Raw genomic sequence first — 22,450 nt, 5'->3', positions numbered from 1 at the left:
TGGTTAAGCGACTACCTCTCAAATCGTCAACAACAAGTCGTCATCAGCGGCGATAGTAGCTCATCTTTCACGTGCTCAAGTGGGGTTCCCCAAGGGTCTGTACTGGGACCACTATTGTTTGTCATATATGTCAGGGATGTGGCCAGTGAAGTGGATCAGTTTGCCGTCCAGGTAACCCAATTCGCGGACGACATCATGCTACACGATAGCAGGAAGGACAAGGTAGTGCTGTCACACAACCTGTCTTCAGCCATCACCCATCTCAGCAACTGGCTTGGTGAGCGCAACCTAATCCTGAATAGTCGAAAAACACAAATATTGTTTATTCCTGCCAATCGTCATGACGACAAGACATTGAATGTGCACTGTGCAGCTACACTCCTCCAGCAAGTGACAAGCGCCAAGTACCTGGGCTTGCACATCGATGACGACCTGAAATGGAACACAATGGTTGACCATATAGCCAAGACAGTGTCCTCAAAGATTGCCATTCTCTTCCGCCACAGGCAGTGCCTCCCAATGCCATGCCGCTCAACCTACTTGAGATGTATAATTTTACCCACATTCCAATACGCATGCAACAGCTTTTCCTCTTCCCTTTCCTCTGCACAACGTGATCGTCTTGAGAAACTTCTCAAGCGAGCTGTGCGTGTTGCCTGCTCTGCTCCGTTCCTGTCTCCAACTGCCCCTCTTTTTGAACGCCTCAGCATTCAACCCCTGCAATCAATGTATTGCCGCAAACTCCTCCTGCTAACATTTCGTGTAATTCATAATAACTGTAGTGTGCTTCTTCATGACCTTGTCACACCTCTGTCACACACCCGTCGAACGAGGAGCACAGATGTTCCCCTGCTTCTTTTCCCGAGGATCATATCTGCCGCTGCCACACGCAGCCCTTCATATCAATGTCCCGCTCTCTGGAATAAGTTGCCTGCATCTATACGATCACTGAAGAAACCAGGTCAATTCCGGACCGCTCTCTTACCCCACCTGAAAAATTCACCGACTTACGTTGCTCACTGATCAAATAATTATGCAATCTTTCCTCTGCTAGCTAGCTGCTGTCTTAAATCCTACTCTTTTTTTCTATTTTCTTTTTTTTCTTTTTAATCTTTTCCTTACATTTGTGTGCCTGTTTGTCTTTAGTCGATCTCATGTAATAAGGCAACACTGCCTGTTTGTTATTCGACGTTAAATAAACCAATCCAATCCAATCCAAGTATTTCACAGCACCAGTGACTTTTCGTATGCCGTTATTATGGAAAATGCGAGACGCCTCATCAACCATGCCAGGCTTTACGAGAAGCAGAGTCTTCTTCGTATAATTACTAGAATAGGCATACACGCGCAACTTCCTAAGCTGGTTGTGTTTCCCAACACCGTATAGCCGGTTTTAACACGGGCGTGCCAAACTTACTCCACTGGTTTTTACATTTTTAAAACACTTGTTATGTTTCTTCACGCTTGCACCTTTTTCACATTCTTTCTGTGTGTCAGGGTCAGACAATTGTCATTGTTGTTTTCTGCTATTCTTCGTTGCGCTGTTTCATCATTTTCTTTCATGTCCAACACAAAATTTAGTGTCAAAATGTCGCATGTCACTGGTTATAGCACCTACACCTCAACTGCTACTAAATACCATCACGTGACCATGTGCTGGCAATCACAGCACCAACGCCTTGGCAATCTTCGCACTAACATCATCACCTACAGTAGGTAAGGAGTAAGAAGGTATGCTCACACCTAACACGCAGTGGATCCATTGTTATTAGGCAATACCTGTATGTCTGTTTTATTTACCACTATAAATACAGCATACACCACCAAACAGGAACAACAGCAACAACAACAACGCCTGAATTAGCTCATATCACAAGCTAGAAGACGGGACTGGTATTGGTTTCATGAACCACAGTGGAGCATAGGAACGTCTTTGCTGTCTGTTGCCTTGCCTGTCACTGTGTGTATGGTAATCAATGTCCAATGGCGTCGTCATGCTGAGTAAATTCCACGTGTCCATTATTCTAAGAAGTGAGATACGGTGTAGGTAGACTAGAAGTAGAGGAGTATTTGGCACACCACAATAATGATGGAGATAACGACAGAAAGCTATGAAGGAATTAAAAGGTGAGTCAAGGCAAATGATACAACGAGTGTATCATGTACTGGTGCTTTCAGATTGTTGATATCATGTAGCAACCGCCTACTGGTACTTCGAAGTACACGTATGATAACCTGTAATGATCCAGCCAGTTACTCCGAACTTTGCTGATATGACCACGTGACCTAACAAGGTGGAAACAGCCAGATGTAGATGTCCAGAGACTGCAATCCTGTACTGGTGTTTTCAGACTTGTTGTTATCGTAGCAACTGTATGCCATGGATGTAAAATACTGGCCACGCTGAAGGCCGAAAACTAGGAGTAAGCGGATTATGCTCGGGAAATGACCAGATTATGCTCTAGCGGATGCTCGCAGGATGCTAGAGAAAACAGCCAATTAAGCCTTTATATGCTTCACAGCAAAAAGACCAAAAGAATAGATAATTGTCATGAAAAAAGGACTCAGACCATTGTCATGATGTGGACTGGGAGCTTTGTGGAAGTACAAGACAATAATATTATGCAAGAGGAATGCCAAATTTAGAAGCAAACGCTGAACTTTTGGGAGATGTCCTATACTGTAGTGGCTGCTAAAATATTATTCCAAATCGACAAGAAGCGCCATGTATGGTCCTTCAATAGCAAGTGTGTATATAAAGCCTCACTGCCCTTGTTTTTCCGATGCCATTCATGATGCTCCGTCTCAAAAATTACCTGATTATGCCAACAACTATGCATTCAATTATGCCTTCAATAGAAGATGTGTATAACAGCCTCGTTGGGCGTCTGCCTTTGTTTTTCGGATGCCATTTTATGCTCCTTCTCAAAAAGGACCTGATTATGCCAAAAACTATTCCAGCATATTCCGCTTACCCCTACCGAAAGCCAACTGACCAAGTCAGAAGTGCCTGGGCAAACGCCACATGTTCGACATTCTCAACTCGCTCTCCGTAATTCCTTCGTTCTTTCTGTTTATATCGGTGTTAGTCGTCCCTAAATTCCCTATGTTTTGTCCTTTTCCTCGTTTCTTTTTGTTCTCCACCTGTTTTCCAGTAGGGCTGTGTTAATAGTAAAAGGAAATAGAAAAAAGACAGTGGCTAGTATACTAGTCGTGAAGTGCGGACTGTGGGGTTCGAGGCAGCATGAGAGTTAAAAACCCGTGCATCAATTGAGTGTGCGCCCGAAACCACTGCCCAAGCGACAATCTTCTGATGCTGATATCTATACATGCCTTGTCCTCGGTGATTGCCATTCGATGGAGAATCCCTCTCCATTCGATGGAGAATCCCTCTCCATTCGATGGTTTGTAAACTTTGCTGTCGTGACCACAGTACAACATAGACGTGCTGATGGCAGCCGCTGTGTTCCACTCATACCGTAGACCATGGTAGACCTACCTCTGATAGTTAGCTGAATAATCCGTGAAAAATCTCAACTTCACGTCGTTACTTCATGACTGTACAATACCGACCGTACGCGTACACAAGCGTACACAAGCGTACACAAGAGAAGTGTTTGCGCACATGCGTGACCTGCACGCTCCATCATCATGTTCATCATGACTGTATCGACCGGACTAAAAAGTTTTTTTCCTACAAAATTCACATATCTCCAGACACCCGGGGCGGGCGAATAATGGAGTGTTGCGGTGGGGCCAGATCAGAGGCCTCGGCTTCATATCTCCATGGCCATAATATTATGGACGCACCAAAGCCAAAGGAGATCGGGTAAAAACTGAAAAGGTCCGTAAAACTTAAAAAAAGCCCGTCTACTTAGTCATTCGTAGTACTGACGTAACGCTTGTGCACTCTTGCTAGTACTACGTCCATTCCATAATACTAAGTGTGCACTCTTTTCCATCCAGTCAAAGGGCCATTGTGTATGCCCCATGGATTCTACATGTAGGCCAGCGCCAGCCTGACATGGGAATACCCCACGTGGATGCGTTGAGATGATCAATAAGGTTCATGACTTCTTCAAAGACAAAGCAGCGGCGCAAGAAAATGCACGGAAATCAGGCAGCAAAGCGAGCCAAAAAAATCAATTTTCCATTTTCTCTCTCAAATTTGGACAGATTTTGATCCTGTTTCTTTTAAAAGGAGCAGCAAGCAAGCGTGCATTCACTCAGAAAAAAATTGCCTTGTATTTGTACACAGTCGTATGATGGGAGCATGTAATAACAGTGCACACTTATAGTGAATGGACTGTACTGTGGTAGTAGTAGGAATTTCGCAAGCAGCAATGCATGCCAATGCTGCCAATGCTGACATAGAGATCATGCACACAAACGTCAAACGGTGTAGGTGAATCACGTGCAACATCTCGCACTCCAAGTCCACTACCAGGTAGTCTGCGTGCACACATCCAGCAACTACCTGGTCCCGGTGCCCGTGCCAGCTAGCAAGGTCCAGCCTAGCCGGCGACCACCCGATCGAGTGAGTCAGCTTTGCGGCCTGGGTGACTGAAAACCCCAGGATTCGCAAGGCTGCATGCACGGCGCAAAGGATATACAGCCATATTGTACTTCACGCATGTACTTCACGCGCGCGATCCGACGTCATTTTAGCAGCTACAATGTATTGTTGTAGCTCTGCGCATCGACCAGGGAGTCGCCAAATACCAGTTTTTGACGCCTGACATCTATCGACCCGTCCGATTCTCCAGCCTCTGAGTCAAGCGCAATATCCAAGAAGCCGGCTTGACTGCGACTTACTACCTTAGCAGATGTTCGTATCCTACAAGACAGTGCAGTAGTCATGGTAGTGAGTTGACAAAAATGTCAAAGGGCTGTCAACAATGGTCAACCAACGACCACGTCGTCCTTGTGCGATAGTCAGGTTTACGACGGGAGTGCGGCCCCCGGCGCCAAGAGCACATCACTGACTGGAGCGGAGAGGTCGGAACACCACGGAGAGGCGCGCGCACCGCGTACAGTCCTTGGCTTAGATCTACGGACAGGCAGTCCGTGCAGCGCTTTGCGGACAAGCCAATGATAACAGTCAGCGAGTCTGAGAACGGCACAGATTATTCAGCTGACGGTTGAGCCACTGTGGACAGACAGTAAACATAGCTAGATAGTGGGCTAGTATAAAGATCTACTGGCTGGAGTCCAGCCCTTCGTCTTTTCTAGATCAACTGGCTGTGTCAGTGAAACAAATTTCTTACAGCGAAAATTGTGTTATCGACTGAGTTATTCTTTGGCCTAGAGGTGGAAAGTCTTGCAGTTTGCTAAGTGGAGATGGTAGCGGTGCTTGCTGAGTGAGAGTCCACGCTACGTATGGTGCCATTGGTGGTGAGTACTTTGCCGCTGTGTTTCTGTGTGTGTGTGTGTGTGTGTACATTGTGTGTGTGTGTGTGTGTGTGTGTGTGTGTGTGTGTGTGTGTGTGTGTGTGTGTGTGTGTGTGTGCGCGCGCGCGCGTGTGTGTGTGGTATATTGTGTATAATACGACAGCGTCTATACATGACGTCAATACATGACGTCCTCGGTTGTAAAAACACATTGGCAACCGAACACTTGATCCAGCCATGGGCTGACCGTCCGGATCGGTTCCGCCATCACTGTCTGTGTCTGTGTGTGTGTGTGTGTGCGCGCGCATGGGTGTGTACATTTTCACTTCGAAGTACCAGTGCATCTAGTCTCTGCTTCTATCAAAGCAGTGTGCTGTATACTGGCTACCCCAGCAAGTGTAGGGTCTGCATAGTAACATGTAACTATCCTGGCCGTCCTATTCCGATGTACTCCACGTGTTGTAGACTAGGTGTACAGTGGGGGTCGATTCACATGGCTTTGTCAGTCGTGTGGATTAGGCAGTTATCTGGTGCTAGTCTTGATCTGTTTTATTCAGATTTGGTGCAGTATAGTTGCGATAAAAGAACATGTGTGTGTGCATAACCAGTGTATTTGCAGATCTGCGTGATTCTATTGCAGCGGGCGTGTACACTTACATATACATACGTACAAAGTCATGGTGTGTGTGTGTGTGCGCGCGCGCGCGTGTGTTTGTGTCCACGTATGTACACATATTTGGGTGCACATCCAGTGCATGTGCACATTTGCTTGGTTCTCTTGTGACGGGCGTATACATGGTACATGGTACATGGTTGTGATTGTAGGGAGAGCATGTTGCCTTGCGAAGTAAAATAAAAATCAACAACAACATGAACAACAAGAACAACAACAACAGCAAGAACAACAAGAACAACATGAGGGGATATGTACAATGTGTGTACATGTGCTACGTGTAGTGTACCGGTACGCATACATGTAGAAGTGCAGTGGTGGGCAGTGGTGCAGTGGTGCAGTGGTGCAGTGGTGCAGTGGTGGGCAGAGAAATCCAACATCATGAATAAAGTAGTGCCGCATTCCAGTGCACAGACCAGTATGCGTAGTGATAGGGCTGCGTAGCGCCCGGCGCTATTTTATTCATGAGGTTGGATTTCATTGGATTTCATTGGAATTCATTGGATTTCATTGGATTTCATTGGATTTCATTGGATTTCTTTAGCCAGTACTGTACAAGCATGCAGTGAAGCACCGTCGGCGTCTCAGCGATGCATGAAAATTGTTGAAAATTATTAAAAGTAAGTTTGTACTCTAACCCGGTTACATCCCAGTACAAAAGTGACCACAGGGTACTGACTATGCAATGTGCTGTACTGAATGGAAGTGATGTCATCCGATTGCGTTCACCAGGCTTGTGACGATGATACGAGGGACACGCGAGTACATGTGACTCATTCATCTATCGATATAGTGAAATAGAGTATGACAGTGGTTGGGTAGATGCTGCTGTCAGATGATAAAAAAAATAGAGATTCCGGGCCCTCTCGCACCAAAATCGAGCCAAAGCCAATTTTTTTCTTTCGAACAGTTCATATACATGTACAGTACTGATCGTGTGAGTAGATCTGCGACATGGAGTCACACAAACCCGGGCTTGTACGACTCCCTTATGTACAGATCAGGGCCATTGTTTGCCGAAATACAGAAAAATTGAACGGGTGAACCGCGTACCTGTTGTCTGTAGAAAAATTGAATAAAAGTTATCGGCGGATAAAACTGTAAAAAAATTTCAGCATTGGCATGCATACAATCATACAATCCTGTACGTAGGAAAAAAACTGTAAAAAAATGTTCAGCATTGGCATGCATAAAATCATGTATGTAGGAAAAAATGTAAAAAATGTTCAGCATTGGCATGCAGACATAAATAGCTCATTATCCACATGTCCTTTGCGTCTCTGTGTTTTTCACTGTTTTTATTTGACATTATCTTTCTTTACGGAGTTGTTGTTGCTGTTCATTTTGCTACTCTTTCTTTTTCCCTCCCCTTACTTTTATTTATCGCCGTGGTTGGCAATCACCCACTCTCTTAACATTGGCCGGTGTTTCCACCGAGTCTTGAGATGTTGTAATAAATATAAAATATAAATATGCATACAATCATGTACGTAGGAAAAAGAAACTGTAAAAAAAGTTCAGCATTGGCATGCATACAATCATGTACATGTACGTAGGAAAAAATCTGTAAAAAAAAGTTCAGCATTGGTATGCATACAATCATATACGTAGAAAAAAAACCTGTAAAAAAATGTCAGCATTAGGGCCTCGTCAGACTGCGGCAAAATCGAAATAATCCTGGGTTATAATCCAAATCTCCATAGTAACTTGCCGCCAAAGCGGCAAAAGCGAGAGTTGACACTCCAAAAAAAAAAGCAAGAACGGACCACGCTTTTCCGCTCCAAACAGGAGTTGACGCTGATACGCCACTGACGCTGATATTCACTGATTTTTTCATCTCGATATTGACTCGGGAGGAGCTAATTGGCCACGGACAACGACAAAACTCATAAGGATGGTTGCCGATTGCACTGAAGGTGTTGGCGATCCCCAAGGTGAAGGAATTTGACGTCGTTCGTGGAGATTACCACTTGACGCTCGAAATGAATTTTGAATTTTCATTCTCCCCACATGTGCAGTGTGATCGCGATTCAAATTCTGGACGCTTTTCTTTTTTCGTCAGGCACTGGAAAGTTGCTGCAGTCTGACCAGGCCCTTAGCATGCATACAATCATGTACGTAGGAGAAAAACTGTAAAAAAAGTTCAGCATTGGCATGCATAAGGCCGCAACCACACTACGTAAAAATCACAGTACAAATTTTCATGCATATCTCAGTACAAGTCGGTACGCAACCACACTACACTCTTCGGTCTGCATAGATGACGTTTTCACGCGACCAGCGCGTGACGTTGTCGCACCAAAGCGTGTGCCATGCGCTGGAAAAGACCGGGAAATTCAAAAACAATGCTGATGCTGATGCTATGTACGACGACCAAGTACAAAACAAAGTTGTACACAGGAGATGGAGCGTGAAAACTACGAAAACGACAAGCGTGGCTTTCTACAGGGGTGCGCCAGTTGCTGAAAACCTACAAAGCGCATTTTGCATTTCGCACGCGTCGGCTTGACGATTTCTACTGTAATGCCGTTTGTACGTGATTTTGTACCTAGTGTGGTTGCAGCCTAAAATCATGTACGTAGGAAAAAAAACTGTAAAAAAAGTTCAGCATTGGCATTATTATTATTATTATTATTTCACAATCACGATGACATAGTGCCAATAAGCATGTGATGCGGGCGATTTTAACCAGCCATGGTGGGGACAACTGAGAAAAAGAAGGAGAAGAAAAAGAGAAAAGAAAACAAAACAAAAGGAGTACTATAGGAACCTGGAGAGAGCAGTATGAAGATTAGGCTAGCAATGGAAAACAATGAATTCAATTCAATTCAACTTAGGCGCGGGCAGAATGGAACAAAATGCAGCGAAGGTGTCACGAGACTTTACCTCCTGCGGAAGCCGAGACCAATGAGAAAAAAGCATACATACATACATACATACATACATACATACATACATACATACATACATACATACATGTACAATCATGTACCAACATGTAGGAAAGCAGCAACAGCAGGAAACAAATATGAAACGTGAGTTACGAAGGCTGAAGAAAATGTTGAACTGTCTCTGCTGGCCTGTGACTATGACGACTACACCATAGCTCAGTGGTTAGAGCATCCCTGGCTACAAGCGAGGGTCCCTGTTTCGAGTCCTGGTGGTGACAGTCAATTTTTTCTTCAGATTTTTCCGGTTTTTGTCTTTCCCTCCAACCAGTGAAAGTAGCATGTTGGGAACATATTTCCCTCCACTGTGAACAACGCACATTAAAGAGAGTCGCAATACAATCAATGACACACTCGTGAGCTGACTTAGTGCCGGTGGAAAGAAAACTTGTTTCCTTCAAGGCCAAGTCCTGAGCAAGGTGTCCAGCCATTTTATAACCATGGCAACCTGTGTACATGCTGCTATACGTCATACAAAATCAGGTCCAAGTGCCTGCATGGATGCATAGTTATTGAAGTTAACTTACACGAAACCAAAACAACATTAAACTATCAAATGTTAGCCACTGCAAAGTGTACATTGGTTGCCAGTGTTATCCTCCACTTTGTAGCTGAAAAGGCGAGGCGGATTCTGTGCCTGTGTCATACCTTAATGGGCCCCACCACCTCACTCCATTATTCACCCCAGTTTCTCGCTATGGAGTGATGTGGTGAATGTAGGCCAAGAGCGCAGTGTGGAGAGGTGGGCGGTTAAGATTATTAATAAATGGCCGAGTTTGTCGCTACTTTCATTCTTAGGATACCCCGTAAGAAGACCTTGAGTCTGTGGGGAGTGCCCAATTAAAATATCAATAAATAATAATAATAATAATAACTTCTGAGCTTTTGGAGATAAGTGGATTTTGTAGAGAAAAAAAACATAATGTTGCCATGCTGCTGCCATGTTTTGAAGAATTGTATAGTAATCTCAGGACTATTTCTTTTGCTGCAGTCTGACAAGGCAAAACTAGGTATTATGATTACATACATGTCTTACCATGTATGTAGAGCTGATCCCCGGTGAGCTCAACATTATTCTTGCTACTCAAGCATTCAATTCTTCTGTGCACACTTCTACTCAACTCCCAATCCAGGCAGAAGTGGCACAGTATGGCTGTGAATGTGTATTGTGTGGTGCTGTTTTGTGTAGTTATGACACACATAGTATATAAGTAAAATTGACTGGAATTTCTCTCATTTTGTCCGTTGCACTACAGGTGTAACCATGGCTGCTGAGACTCTCAGCAAGGAAGAGTACCTGCTCGGCCTTGTAAAGAGTAACAATCATGAGGAATTGAGGAAGGAAATCCTTCACGAGGACATCACATTGAAGGAGGCTGTAGCAAATTTGACATATACCAACGGAGAGGGAGAGAAGGAACCATTAGTGGTATGTGCCATGCACACGCACGCACACACGCACACACACACACACACATACACACACAAACACACACACACACACACACACACACACACACACATACGCACACACACAAGCACACACGCAAGCACGCAAGCACGCACGCATGCATGCATACACACACACACAACTACTACTATTACTACTACTGCTGCTATTATGGCTTGGTTGCCGCAAGGGCCACATCACTCTGAAAGGAGCCAGAGTCATTGTCGGGAGCAAAAACGGAGATGACGACTCAGGTCACTCTGTTGAAGGAACTGATGGTTGCAACGAGAACAGCAGGCACAATATGACGCTCTGTTCGATCTTGGAAAGATGACTGACTGGATTATTTGAAAATCACCAAAAACAGCCAAGTCAGTCATCTTTGCGAAGACCTTTATAATAAATCAGGAAACCTGAGCTCAATTCATTTCCAATGGTGTGTCGTTTGTGGAAATCGGATGCTTTTTCACAGAGTAACAGAAGTTTGTACACTGGTCCATTCACCACTTACACGACGCAAACCGAAGCGCGTGTATACATGTCATCAGAGAACCGGCTTGGGGTTCAGGCGCGTGCATACACGCCATCCGCACGCAAAGGGTTAACTCTTGGGTAATCAATGGTGCTAGTGAAGCATATCAGGTCAACTCTGATTTAGCCACCCACACTAGTAGCAAGTATCACCTTCACTGGGGGCAGGGGTAACTGCAGTTGGATCCCTGTAGGGATACCATTGATGCCGTCAATTCTTTTTCTGCACCTTGTCCTCGCCCACTTACTGAGGTGTGCGAGCCCATAAGTGGGATCATTTCGCAAGTCCACCCAGAGTTTTGGGGATTTCAGGGGGTGTCGGCCGTTGGGCGGTTCAATAGCCAGTCGAGTCTTCTTTCCAAGATTCTTTTGAGTCTCTCTCTCCTCTCCCGGGGATTCCCACGTGACCAGTTTGGGCAGTGAGCAAGTACAGTACAGTACAGTACAGTATGTGTGTGTGTGTGTGCGGGCGCGCGCGCGTGCACGTGCGTGCGTGCGTGTGTATGTGTGTGTGTGTGATAGCACGTGACCTACATGGCAGTGTATTCCAGGACCAGGTGTGTGTGTTCATGTGCATGTGTTCGTGTGTATATGTGTGGTGATATGCGTGTGTGGGGGGGGGGGGTGCGTATGTGTGCGCGAGCGTGTGTATGTGTGTGTGTGTGTATGGTGCTTGATTTTGTGTTTATGCCATTCCTCCATGCCAGGGTCGGTTGCTATTCAATGCCTGCGATGATGGCCGGCTGGAGTGTGCCTGCATCCTTGCGGACTGTTGCGGAGAAACAGTGATCAACCAGTTGTATCGCTATACGACCGCAAATGTAGGTGTATGTGCATGAGTGCTTGGATATGCATTGCTGACACTGCCCCAGTTACCAAGCACACTGCTCTGTAATAGGTGATTCACACGACAGCCACACGTTTTACAGAGAGTGATTCACGAGGAAAGTGACTGTGTGGATTCACATGGCTGCACTCAACGACAGGCACGTTTGTATATTTGAATGATTCATCCACCAGCTGCCATGACTATTTCAAATTTTCAAAACATACGTACAATAATTATGACGGTGAAAAGAGCCGCATAAAAAATCGAGTCTTGTTTCGAGTTTTTTGGTGTAAATGCACTCGTGCACGCCACGATTATCGTGAAAGTAGGCCCCCAGCTCTCTTGCACTTTTCAGCCACTTTCAGCCACTTTTCTCATTCACAGGTGAAATACCATTGCAACGTTCCAGTGCACGTGGATTTGCCTGTCGTGTGAATCGCCTATAACTTACACTGACTGGCTTTAGATGTGAAAGTCGAGGTCGTGGCATGCATGTGCAATTTGTGCATGTGATTACTTCTTTCCTGGAGGTTAGGGTGGGGTAGTTAGGGGGTGGGTAGTTAGGGGGTGGGGTAGTTTGGGGGTGGGGTATTTAGGGGTGGGTAGTGAGGGGGTGGGGTAGTTAGGGGTGGGGTAGTTAGGGGTGGGGTAGTAAGGGGGTGGGATAGTTAGGGGGTGGGGTAGTTAGGGGTGGGGTAGTTAGGGGGTGGGGTAGTTAGGGGGTGGGGTAGTTAGGGGGTGGGGTAGTTAGGGGGTGGGGTAGTTAGGGGTGGTGTAGTTAAGGGTGGGGTAGTTAGGGGTGGGGTAATTAAGGGGCACGTCATTGTAATACCAAGAGTGCATAAACAAGAGTATGCAACTGTGGTTATGGGCCAGTGCTCGGCGCGCTGCCTTCATTACGTAACTTACCTCCATCACGCTCTGAAAGCATGCACTCAAACCCACAGTTTCTTGTACGAGCCCATCCGTTTTTGCTCGATTCATTCCAGTACCTACGCGATCTCTAAATTTTGGCTCGTGAACTCCAGTTCCGTAGGAAAATTCATTTCGAACCAGAGGGAAAGCGCGGTGTTTGATTTTGTATTTTGTATTTGTATTTATATCATTATCTCATGGCACATCATGATGACGGCCAGTAAAACTGAGACAAGGGTGAAAGCCAACCACAGCAGTAAAACAGATAAAAGAATACAAATAAAAGGCAAAGAAGGCAAAGGAGGAGACAAACCAGCAGGATTTACATGAAACCTATAATTGAGCAGAGATTTTAGCAACAAAAGTATCCAACGACGTGCTGGTCTTGGCCTGCGTTGGTAATGTTGCCCAAAACACATAGCCAGCAAAGATCGGGGATCTAGTGAATAGGGTGGAGGCAGCGCGTGGGAGACTGAATGAGTTCCGGGTATTCCGTGTTTCGGAGAACCAATTATAAGCCTGCATATGCAAGGGTATTTTATTTAGTAATATTTTATGTATGAGAACACAGAGGTGGTACTTATGTCGAGTGGAAAGGGGACTGATCTTGGCAATTTCGTAAAGACTAGCGGAGGGAAAGCGACGATCTTTGCTAAATAAGATTTTAAGGAGCATGCGGTTATGGGTTTCTAGCTTGTTCAATACAGTAGTAGTTATGCCAGACCAAGCAGTATCACAGTAGTCAAGTGAGGGCAATATATAGCAACGATAAAACAAGCGTTTGCAAGAAAGAGGAAGATGTCTACAGTGGGCTTGAAGAGCCCCAAGGATGGAGCTTGTGCGCTTGCAGACATAATGCACATGGGGTGACCACGACAATTTAGAGTCAATAACAACGCCAAGATGCTTATGCTCTTCAACAATACGAATAGCAACTTTTCCGCAGAGCGCGGACTGCAGCTGAATGATGTAATGAAGGCAGCGCGCCGCGCATCTGGCCCATTGAAAAGAGATCACAGTTGCATACTCTTGTTTATGGACTCTTGGTAATACTTGAAGTAAGATTTTTTAATATATAAAAGTTTTATTCCATCGCCTGATTTTATGTCAGATATGAGTAAAACACTGCATTCAGGAAGTAAACACATGACTCAGCGTAACTTAGCAACTTAGCTACAGTACTGTCAGTTTCTGAAGAACTGAGGGATCAGCCTCCTAGCCTAGACAATTCTTATTATCATGTACTACAGTCTATGCACAGTTTGAGTTACCATGTATGCATTGGTATGCTGTGTTAGGTAAAGTTCTAGCCTGGTCCCTCTTCGGCGCTCCGTTCTTCGGCGCCCGGCAGTACTGTGGTGCAGAACTTTGAAATACTTTTGAAATTGTCAGATCCAAAGTGCAGAGGAAGATACTGACTCCTGCCTTCAGAACAGTGTGATAACCTGTTTGGGTTGAACGATGGACCCATTGCGCAATGACGTAATTTGTACCATAAGCACCCGTCACAGCCACCTGGGCATGGTCATCTGGGGTGTTGAACAGTGCATTCCTGATCCCAGCGTACTCACACGCATTACTCATACATTCCATATTTGGCAATGTGCAATGGGTCAATTAATGTATTCCTGTGGTGTTAACAATGTCATTTCAAATAGGTTTCAAAAGTGCAGATAATAATTATACAACTATGGCCAGGTTATGTTGAGATGACCATAAACTGACCCCATTGCAGGGGTAACTGCAGTTGGATCCCGGTGCGGATACCGTGATTTCGTCAATCCTTTCTCTGCACCTTGTCCTCACCCACTTACTGAGGTGTGGTGAGCCCGTAAGTGGGTGGACTTCCAAGTCCACCCACCAGAGTTTTGGGACTTCAGGGGGTGTCGGTCGTTGGGCGGTTTAATAGCCAATGGAGTCATCTTTCCAAGGTTCCTTTTCAGTCTCTCTCCCCTGTTCGGGGGGAGACTCGTTTGACCAGTTCTGGCAGTGACCAGTTCTGGCAGTGACCAGTTCTGGCAGTGACCAGTTCTGGCAGTGACCAGTTCTGGCAGTGACCAGTTCTGGCAGTGACCAGTTCTGGCAGTGACCAGTTCTGGCAGTGACCAGTTCTGGCAGTGACCAGTTCTGGCAGTGACCAGTTCTGGCAGTGACCAGTTCTGGCAGTGACCAGTTCTGGCAGTGACCAGTTCTGGCAGTGACCAGTTCTGGCAGTGACCAGTTCTGGCAGTGACCAGTTCTGGCAGTAACCAGTTCTGGCAGTGACCAGTTCTGGCAGTGACCAGTTCTGGCAGTGACCAGTTCTGGCAGTGACCAGTCCTGGCAGTGACCAGTTCTGGCAGTGACCAAGTACAAGTACCATAGAGTACCGCCAGAACGCCCCGTCTCACGACCGCGCCCCACCCTGAATTACATAAAGAGGACTCTCGTGTCCGGCAGTAGAAGTGAACATCGTATGGCCTGGTGCGACTGAAGTGGTACGGGTTTCACTTTGTTTTTGCAACATTGGGGTTGCGTCGCATTTTACTTGAAAGATGAGCCATATGAACTGCAGTGCCCAGCGCTGCAGCCAGCACGAACAACATGGAATTTACCTTCACCAAACAGCTGTTGCTTCACTGTGACAGTCGCTGTGTAGGTATGTGTATGACCCTAGTACAGACCACCTCACACACTCCCGGCCACCCTGCCTCTCCAGAGCGACCACGAAAGGACGATCTGTGGGGCGCTCTGGCAGTACTTTACGGTACACGTACAAGTGTGTGTGTGTGTGTGTGTGTGTGTGTGTGTGTGTGTGTGTGTGTGTGTGTGTGTGTGTGTGGGTGTGTGGGTGTGTGGGTGTGTGTTTGTGTGTGTGTGTGTGTGTGTGTGTGTGTGTGTGTGTGTGTGTGTGTGTGTGTGTGTGTGCCTGCGTGCATGCGGGTGGGTATGGGTGCGTGCATGCGTGCGTGCATGTGTGTGTGTGTGGGTGTTTGTGTGCGTGTGGGGGGGGGGGGGGGGGGGGTGCGGGTGTGTGTGTGTGGGGGGGGGGGGGGGTGTGATTGCTTCTTGGTGGTTACCAACAGCCAGTGCTGGCCAGAGTATGTCGTGTAATGTATATGCAGGAAAAAAGGAAAAAGACCAGAAAAGAAGAAGGGATTCACTGGCCAGAAAAAGCCACTTCATAGCAGTGGGGTGTAGACCAGGCTGAATAGGCTGTTGAAGTGCCTACGTCACGCTGCCTGAAAACTCGTACTTACACGTAGTTACAAGGCCATGCGGTGACAAACAAAAGTCGCGTCACCTGCACTTGTCGTGTTTCCAACGGTCACGGCATCACTTTGACTGGGGCGCGCTGGTGCAAGATCGCGACTTCAAATTTTGTTTTACTTCAAGAAGTTTCTCCTTCGCTCTCAAGCCATAGTTCAGTGTTTTCCTGCTGAGTGTTCACCAGCACCTGAGAGATAGGGGCTCTGATTTTTGCTTACCGCTGGACAAGGAAACGAGCCCAGAATTGATTGATCTCAGAACTAAAAGAAATCAGCGATCGCTGCGATAGAAATAACAGAGACACCCATCATTGCTTCTTGGTCGGCAACTACATGTGAAGCCGAACGACAGTACAGGCACAGCAGTGGCCAAGCAATAAATCAGCTACGGCTTCTCCTTCTCTACAAAGCGAAAACTACAAACTCAGCGACAAGTAGCAGTTGGTTTGAGATATATAAGTCTCGCGCGCCCGCGCGCTCCTCACTCCAAATGATGATGTAGCTGTGTTCACTGCATGCTGCTGCCACTGGAAACACGACCAGTGCAGGTGACGAGACTTTTGTTTGTCACCACTTGGCCAAGTAACTACGCGTTGTCAAGAAGCTGTGACGTCAGACTTCTGCGGCCTATAGTGACGGTCAATTCTTCAACCTTGCAAGCTGTAGAATGATGCAATCCCGGCACAAGTTGCTATGGCTTCTGCTGTAGCATCGCTATCATCGCCTCTGGCAATGGGTGTCAAATGGTCAAATGGTCAATATTGTGTGCTTGTGTGTGTTGTTTGGCCGGGGGTCTGTACATGCGTGTTGTGTGTGGGTGTACACATGCTATCACTACGTATGTTGTTCTTACTAGGGTGTATGGAGGGGAACTCCACTACATAAAGCATGTAGGATGGGTCAAATTGACATTGCCAAGCATCTTGTCAAGTGTAAAGCCAAGGTGGACAAGACTGACGATGTAAGTTGCACACCACTCTGCCTGTACATTGAAGAATGACTCAAGATTGGCTCGGGTACTAATCAGAGACACCTGGGTTTTGCCTGTACTGCAACAGAGTCAATGCAGATGAACCGCGTTGACTTCTGCCTTAGGTCGGAACCTCGAATCCATATTATCAAGAGTAGATAAACAAGAGTGTGCAACTCCGGATCTCTTCTGCACAATCTCCAGATACCCCTGCCCACGGCGGAATTTTTGTTTATGTCACCTATTTTTCTCAGAAAAACACGCATTTTGCCGCAGAACAGTGCGAGAGCACGTGCTGGGCACCGACCTTGTTATAAAGCCCGGCCAAGTGCACGAGGCAAAACTTTCCAAAAGACTTCCAGCGCGTGCGTCGTACAAAAGATTACGTCAACAAAAAATGACGCCGCGGGCCAACCCATCCCGGAGTTGCACACTCTTGTTTATCTACTCTTGATATTATGAAGATCAACAACCATGGATTATTGCACAATGTCAATGATAAGGGCGTGACTACTTAAAAACCCATGTTGAAATTACGTGGAGAATAGAAGACAGTCTGTTGTCAGTAACATAGATCAAATTTACTATCGTAAACGCCCATTTCATCCTAAATGCATGCGAATAATTCTATAATAATGGATGGAGGCAATCAGTGGATACCTGACTGTTGACTGTCTAGCCTAACATTATACTGTAATCCCCCCTATTTTGTATTGAGTAGGACACCTAACTGACAATCAACTCTAGCACGTCTTGGATGGGCAGTCCAACAGCCTTCAGACTTGGAAGATTTGAAGTTATAGGAATAGCATAGGAAGAGAAGGTGCACGCAACCAAGATAAGCACAAGCACAAGCTAAAAGTCTTAGTTGTGAAGTTCGTTGGCGGATGTACACGCATGCCGATGACAATACTGGCAAGACCAGTCGTCAAACCGCGCTTCAAGGACACAAGACAACATACCATGCAACTTGTGTGGCGCTAAAGATTCGAAGATCAATTGAATAAGAAACTAAGAGAACTCGAATCATGCAAAACTGAACGTCTGAGAAAAACTGTACTGTACTTCAACTATGACAATTTGGATGCACAATGAGCAGCAGTTGGGGTTGGTTCATATATCGCCGGTATACGCCGGGAGCCACCGTCGGTGGGCCTCTTGCAACCTCTCCCAGTGCATTGCAATGATGTGAACCAGTGCAATCGTAACAGAATCATACTGTAACATAATCACAAGGGTCCAGCGGCAAAGTTGGGCAGGCTCAACTCTTGCAATCCCAATCTGCTCCGGCACCGATCCCATACAATTTTGACTAAAAGTGGTTTGTGAACCGTTCGCGCCGATGATCGCTGGTGCTGGGACCTAGACTTTGTCAAATTTTCAAACCAAGACTCATCCTAAATTTTCCTAAATGGAAGCTAAGAATGAGATGCGTATGCCATTCTTGTAGTCGCTTCAATGTGGCAAATAAAGTCAGCATACCAACCCGTCCTTCCCGGATGATCGGCTAGACTGTGGTGCAGCTTATGAGACAAAATACAATTGAAAGAAATAGAAATATGAAGGATGCATTCGCAAGCTCTTGTGACTTCATCAATGTTTGAATGCAGAACTTCGACACCACCGCTTACTAGACTGCAATGAATAGTATAGAAGTAGTTTCATGATCTGATTCTGCACTACTTTGTAATAAATTTGGTACTACAGCAGTACTCGAACCTTATACAGGACAAACCGTGAGGTGGATCACCGCCAGTGCTTCCCGGCGCCGATTTGGCTTATGTGAACCAACCTTAACAAGCAGCAGTTTCACACGACAATCGTTTCGCAGTACAAATAAGGACAGCTCGTCAGGTGTGCAAAGATGGACTCAGATGGAGAGACAAGAATAAAACAATAGGAAGACAGAGGAAGTGTTTTTACTCAGAGTTTCACGCACTAAGCGATCATCAGAAACAGTGTTTTCTGATGATCGCTTAGTGCGTGAAACTCTGAGTAAAAACACTTCCTCTGTCCTCCTATTGTTTGAACCAGCTCTACCACTCGGTATTGAGCACTCTCTTGGACAGCCTGGAACCTCTCTGTTTTTACAGACACAAGAATAAATTTATAGCAAAGAAAAGGACCAGAGAGCTACAAGATACGCTATAATGTCCACTAAAGCCTAGTTCACAGTCGACGGGCGCGTCGGGGCGCGACGGGACGCGACGTAAGGATCGACGGGAAGCGACGGGACGGTCTGACGGCGTCCAATGTGTACACCAGGAACTGGAAAGCAAACGTACTATCGTACAGATCGGGAAGCAACGGGAAGACTTGGATCGATGCAACTTTTCATACCGCAGACGGGCGTAGACGGGGACGCAAGCGACAAAGCGGCTGCAATTTGAGTGTGAACAGGAGACGGCGTCGTGCGCCGACTACTCCCGATTCGTACTTGGAAATTGTTAGCATTTCGAACACTGAGCTTCCCATGATAACTCACAGAATGGCTAGCATGACTTGAGTTGAATTTTAGCAACATAAGATCTCATACAAGAATCTAGCTCTCCTCCTCCATGCGCTCTAAAGCCGACCCTTCGTTGTTTGAAGTTATTAGTGTGAGTAATGGCTACCGAGGATAGCATTGGTCGGCTTTAGAGCGCATGGAGGAGGAGAGTTAGTTTCTTGTATTATTCAACAGCCGAAAGGTACCGTTCAACAGTTTATTGATAAGATCTCATGTCACTTATTATATTTCCTTGCTCTTCGCTTTGCTGTGCTGACGGTCAAATTGTTTGACTATCGCGGCCAGTTTCTGATCAATATCCGATCAACCATGTCTCTCAGTCAGTGAGCGATGTCCAGCCAAAACGCTCTTTGCTTTGCTGCGCTGACGGTCAAATTGTTTGACTATCGCGGCCAGTTTCTGGTCAATATCCGATCAACCATGTCTCTGTCAGTGAGCGATGTCCAGCCAAAACGCTCTTTGCTTTGCTGCGCTGACGCAGTGACGGTCAAATTGTTTGACAATCGCGGCCAGTTTCTGATCAATATCCAATCAACCATGTCTCTGTCAGTGAGCGATGTCCAGCCCGGCATAACGCTCTTTGCTTTGCTGCCTTGACGGTCAAATTGTTTGACAATCGCGGCCAGTTTCTGATCAATATCTGATCAACCATGTCTCTGTCAGTGAGCGATGTCCAGCCAAAATGCGCTCTGCTGAGCTGCGAAACGCACTGGCATCCCGCAATTATTTAGACCCGACAGGAACAAAACCTACTCCGCGGACTCGCCTGCTCGAGTTGAAGTTGGCTCCAGACTACTGTACTCGAGGACTTGGCCGCTCCGGCAGCGGAGCAGAACCTAGCCGAGGCAACTGCAGCCCCATCCCTGGCCTGGGAGACTTTAGTCGGGAGGAGGTTCGCGACGCTTGGAGCACGTATTGTGCAACTTACGCAGCAGCACACCCCTCCAGGGCCCCCGGAGCTGTTTTCGCACCAGCCCATAATCTTGAAGATGGCTCGGAAATCTAGCTCCCTGATGCTGAGCTCTCCTCTCTAAAGCTGACACGAAGTATGCCTGGCGGCTTTGGCCTGTTTCCCCTCATGTCTGACCCCGGCTTGGCATTTTTGGGAAGGTTCGTACCATGTAGATAAGGCACCACCATTTGGCCTTAGATCCTCCCGCTTCCGTTCAACAGACCGGCTGATGTGGACTCTCAGCCCAACGGCGACTCTGCAATGATCCTGCTAAGTCTCTTACTCGTCTGCGAGTACAGCGCTTCCGGACTCTCAGCCCATCTACCGACGCAGTGCTGACACACCCTGCACAGTCCACCCTCCAGCAGTTGACGACGCAACCATGGACCTCATCCGCCAGGGCCTGGCGGACAGTTCCAGCATAACATGCGCTTCGTTGCCGCGCTCCGAACACTTGTCGCCCTGCGCCAGGGCAAGCCACGCTCGGGGACTGATCAGTGCCGGCAGCATTGTTCCAGATCCTGTACTTTGAGTGCATTGCCTACTGTGCTAATGGCTAGCCGCATTGGACGGCACTCACATCAATTGCAGTGTAATAGTAATGCAGATAAATCCTGTTTGGGTCAGGTTGTCAGCGCTGCCGGACTCGCATCCCATCTGCCGAAGTGGTGCCGACACAACCAGCACAGTCCACCCTCCAGCAGTTGACGACACAAGCATGGACCTCATCCGCCAGGGCCTGGCGGACAGCTCCAGCATGGCATGCGCTTCGCCGCAGCACTCCGAACGCTTGTCGCCCTGCGCCAGGGCAAGCCACACTCAGGGACTGATCAGTGCCGGCAGCATTGTTCCAGATCCTGTACTTCGAGCACATCGCCCACTATGCTAATGGGCAGCCGCATTGGACGGGACTCACATAAATTGCAGGGGTAATAGTAATGCAGATAAATCCTGTCTGGGTCCGGTTGTCAGCGCGTCTGGACTTGCAGCCCAACTGCCGAAGCGGTGCCGGCACAACCAGCGCAGTCCACCCTTCAGCAGTTGATGACGCAACCATGGACCTCATCCGCCAGGGCCTGGCGGGCAGCTCCAGCACAACGTACGCTTCGCTGCAGCGCTCCGAACGCTTGTCGCCCCGCACTAGGGCAAGCCATACCCAGTGACTGATCAGTGCCAGCAGCATTGTTCCAGATCCGGTACGTTGAGCGCATTGCCCACTATGCTAATGGGCAGCCGCATTGGACGGCACTCACATCCATTGTAGTGTAATAGTTATGCAGATAAATCCTGTTTGGGTCAGGTTGTCGGCGCTTCTGGACTCGCAGCCCAACTGCCGACGCAGTGCCGACACAACCAGCGCAGTCCACCCTTCAGCAGTTGAGGACGCAACCATGTACTTCATCCGCCAGGGCCTGGCGGACAGCTCCAGCCTGACATACGCTTCGCTGCAGCGCTCCGGACGCTTGTCGCCCCCGCGCCAGGGCAAGCCACACCCAGGGACTGATCAGTGCCAGCAGCGTTGTTCCAGATCCGGTACGTAGAGCGCATTGCCCACTATGCTAATGGGCAGCCGCATTGGACGGCGCTCGCATCTATTGCTGTAAATAGTAATGCCGATAAATCCTGTTTGGGTCATATTGGATTTTTGGGAGAACAGTAAGGATCGTGAGTCAGGCCGGTATTGAGCCAAGTGCGCCTATATTCGCTCACAAGTGCACCCTTTAAGCCATCCCGTAAGGGAGAACAGTAGGGATCGTGGGTCAGGCCGGCATTGAGCCAAGTGCGCCTACATTCGCCCACAAGTGCATCCTACTGCATGCTCGTGTATTGACACATCTGAATTCAACAGTAGGGATCGTGGGTCAGGCCGGCATTGAGCCAAGTGCGCCTACATTCGCCCACAAGTGCATCCCTACTGCATGCTCGTGTATTGGCACATCTGAATTCAACAGTAGGGATCGTAGGTCAGGCCGGCATTGAGCCAAGTGCGCCTACATTCGCCCACAAGTGCATCCCTACTGCATGCTCGTGTAT

The 22,450-nt window shown here is 47.2% G+C and overlaps 1 protein-coding gene across 2 annotated transcripts in view; it reads left to right on the top strand.

Annotated features, from left to right (window-relative positions):
- The first annotated feature begins 5,101 nt into the window (after positions 1 to 5,101).
- Positions 5,102 to 22,450, top strand: part of LOC135825830 (uncharacterized) — a 161,500-nt gene continuing 144,151 nt past the window's right edge. For both annotated transcript variants that reach the window (XM_065338461.1, XM_065338459.1), the window contains exons 1-4: positions 5,102 to 5,394; positions 10,269 to 10,441; positions 11,701 to 11,814; positions 16,842 to 16,946. In XM_065338461.1, coding sequence (XP_065194533.1) covers positions 10,277 to 10,441; positions 11,701 to 11,814; positions 16,842 to 16,946 — 384 coding nt within the window. In that variant the 5' untranslated portion in view covers positions 5,102 to 5,394; positions 10,269 to 10,276. The remainder of the gene's footprint in view (positions 5,395 to 10,268; positions 10,442 to 11,700; positions 11,815 to 16,841; positions 16,947 to 22,450) is intronic.

This window comes from Sycon ciliatum, chromosome 10, assembly GCF_964019385.1.
Source record: "Sycon ciliatum chromosome 10, ocSycCili1.1, whole genome shotgun sequence".
Taxonomy (NCBI): domain Eukaryota; kingdom Metazoa; phylum Porifera; class Calcarea; order Leucosolenida; family Sycettidae; genus Sycon; species Sycon ciliatum.
This window is presented reverse-complemented; position numbering and strand designations above follow the sequence as displayed.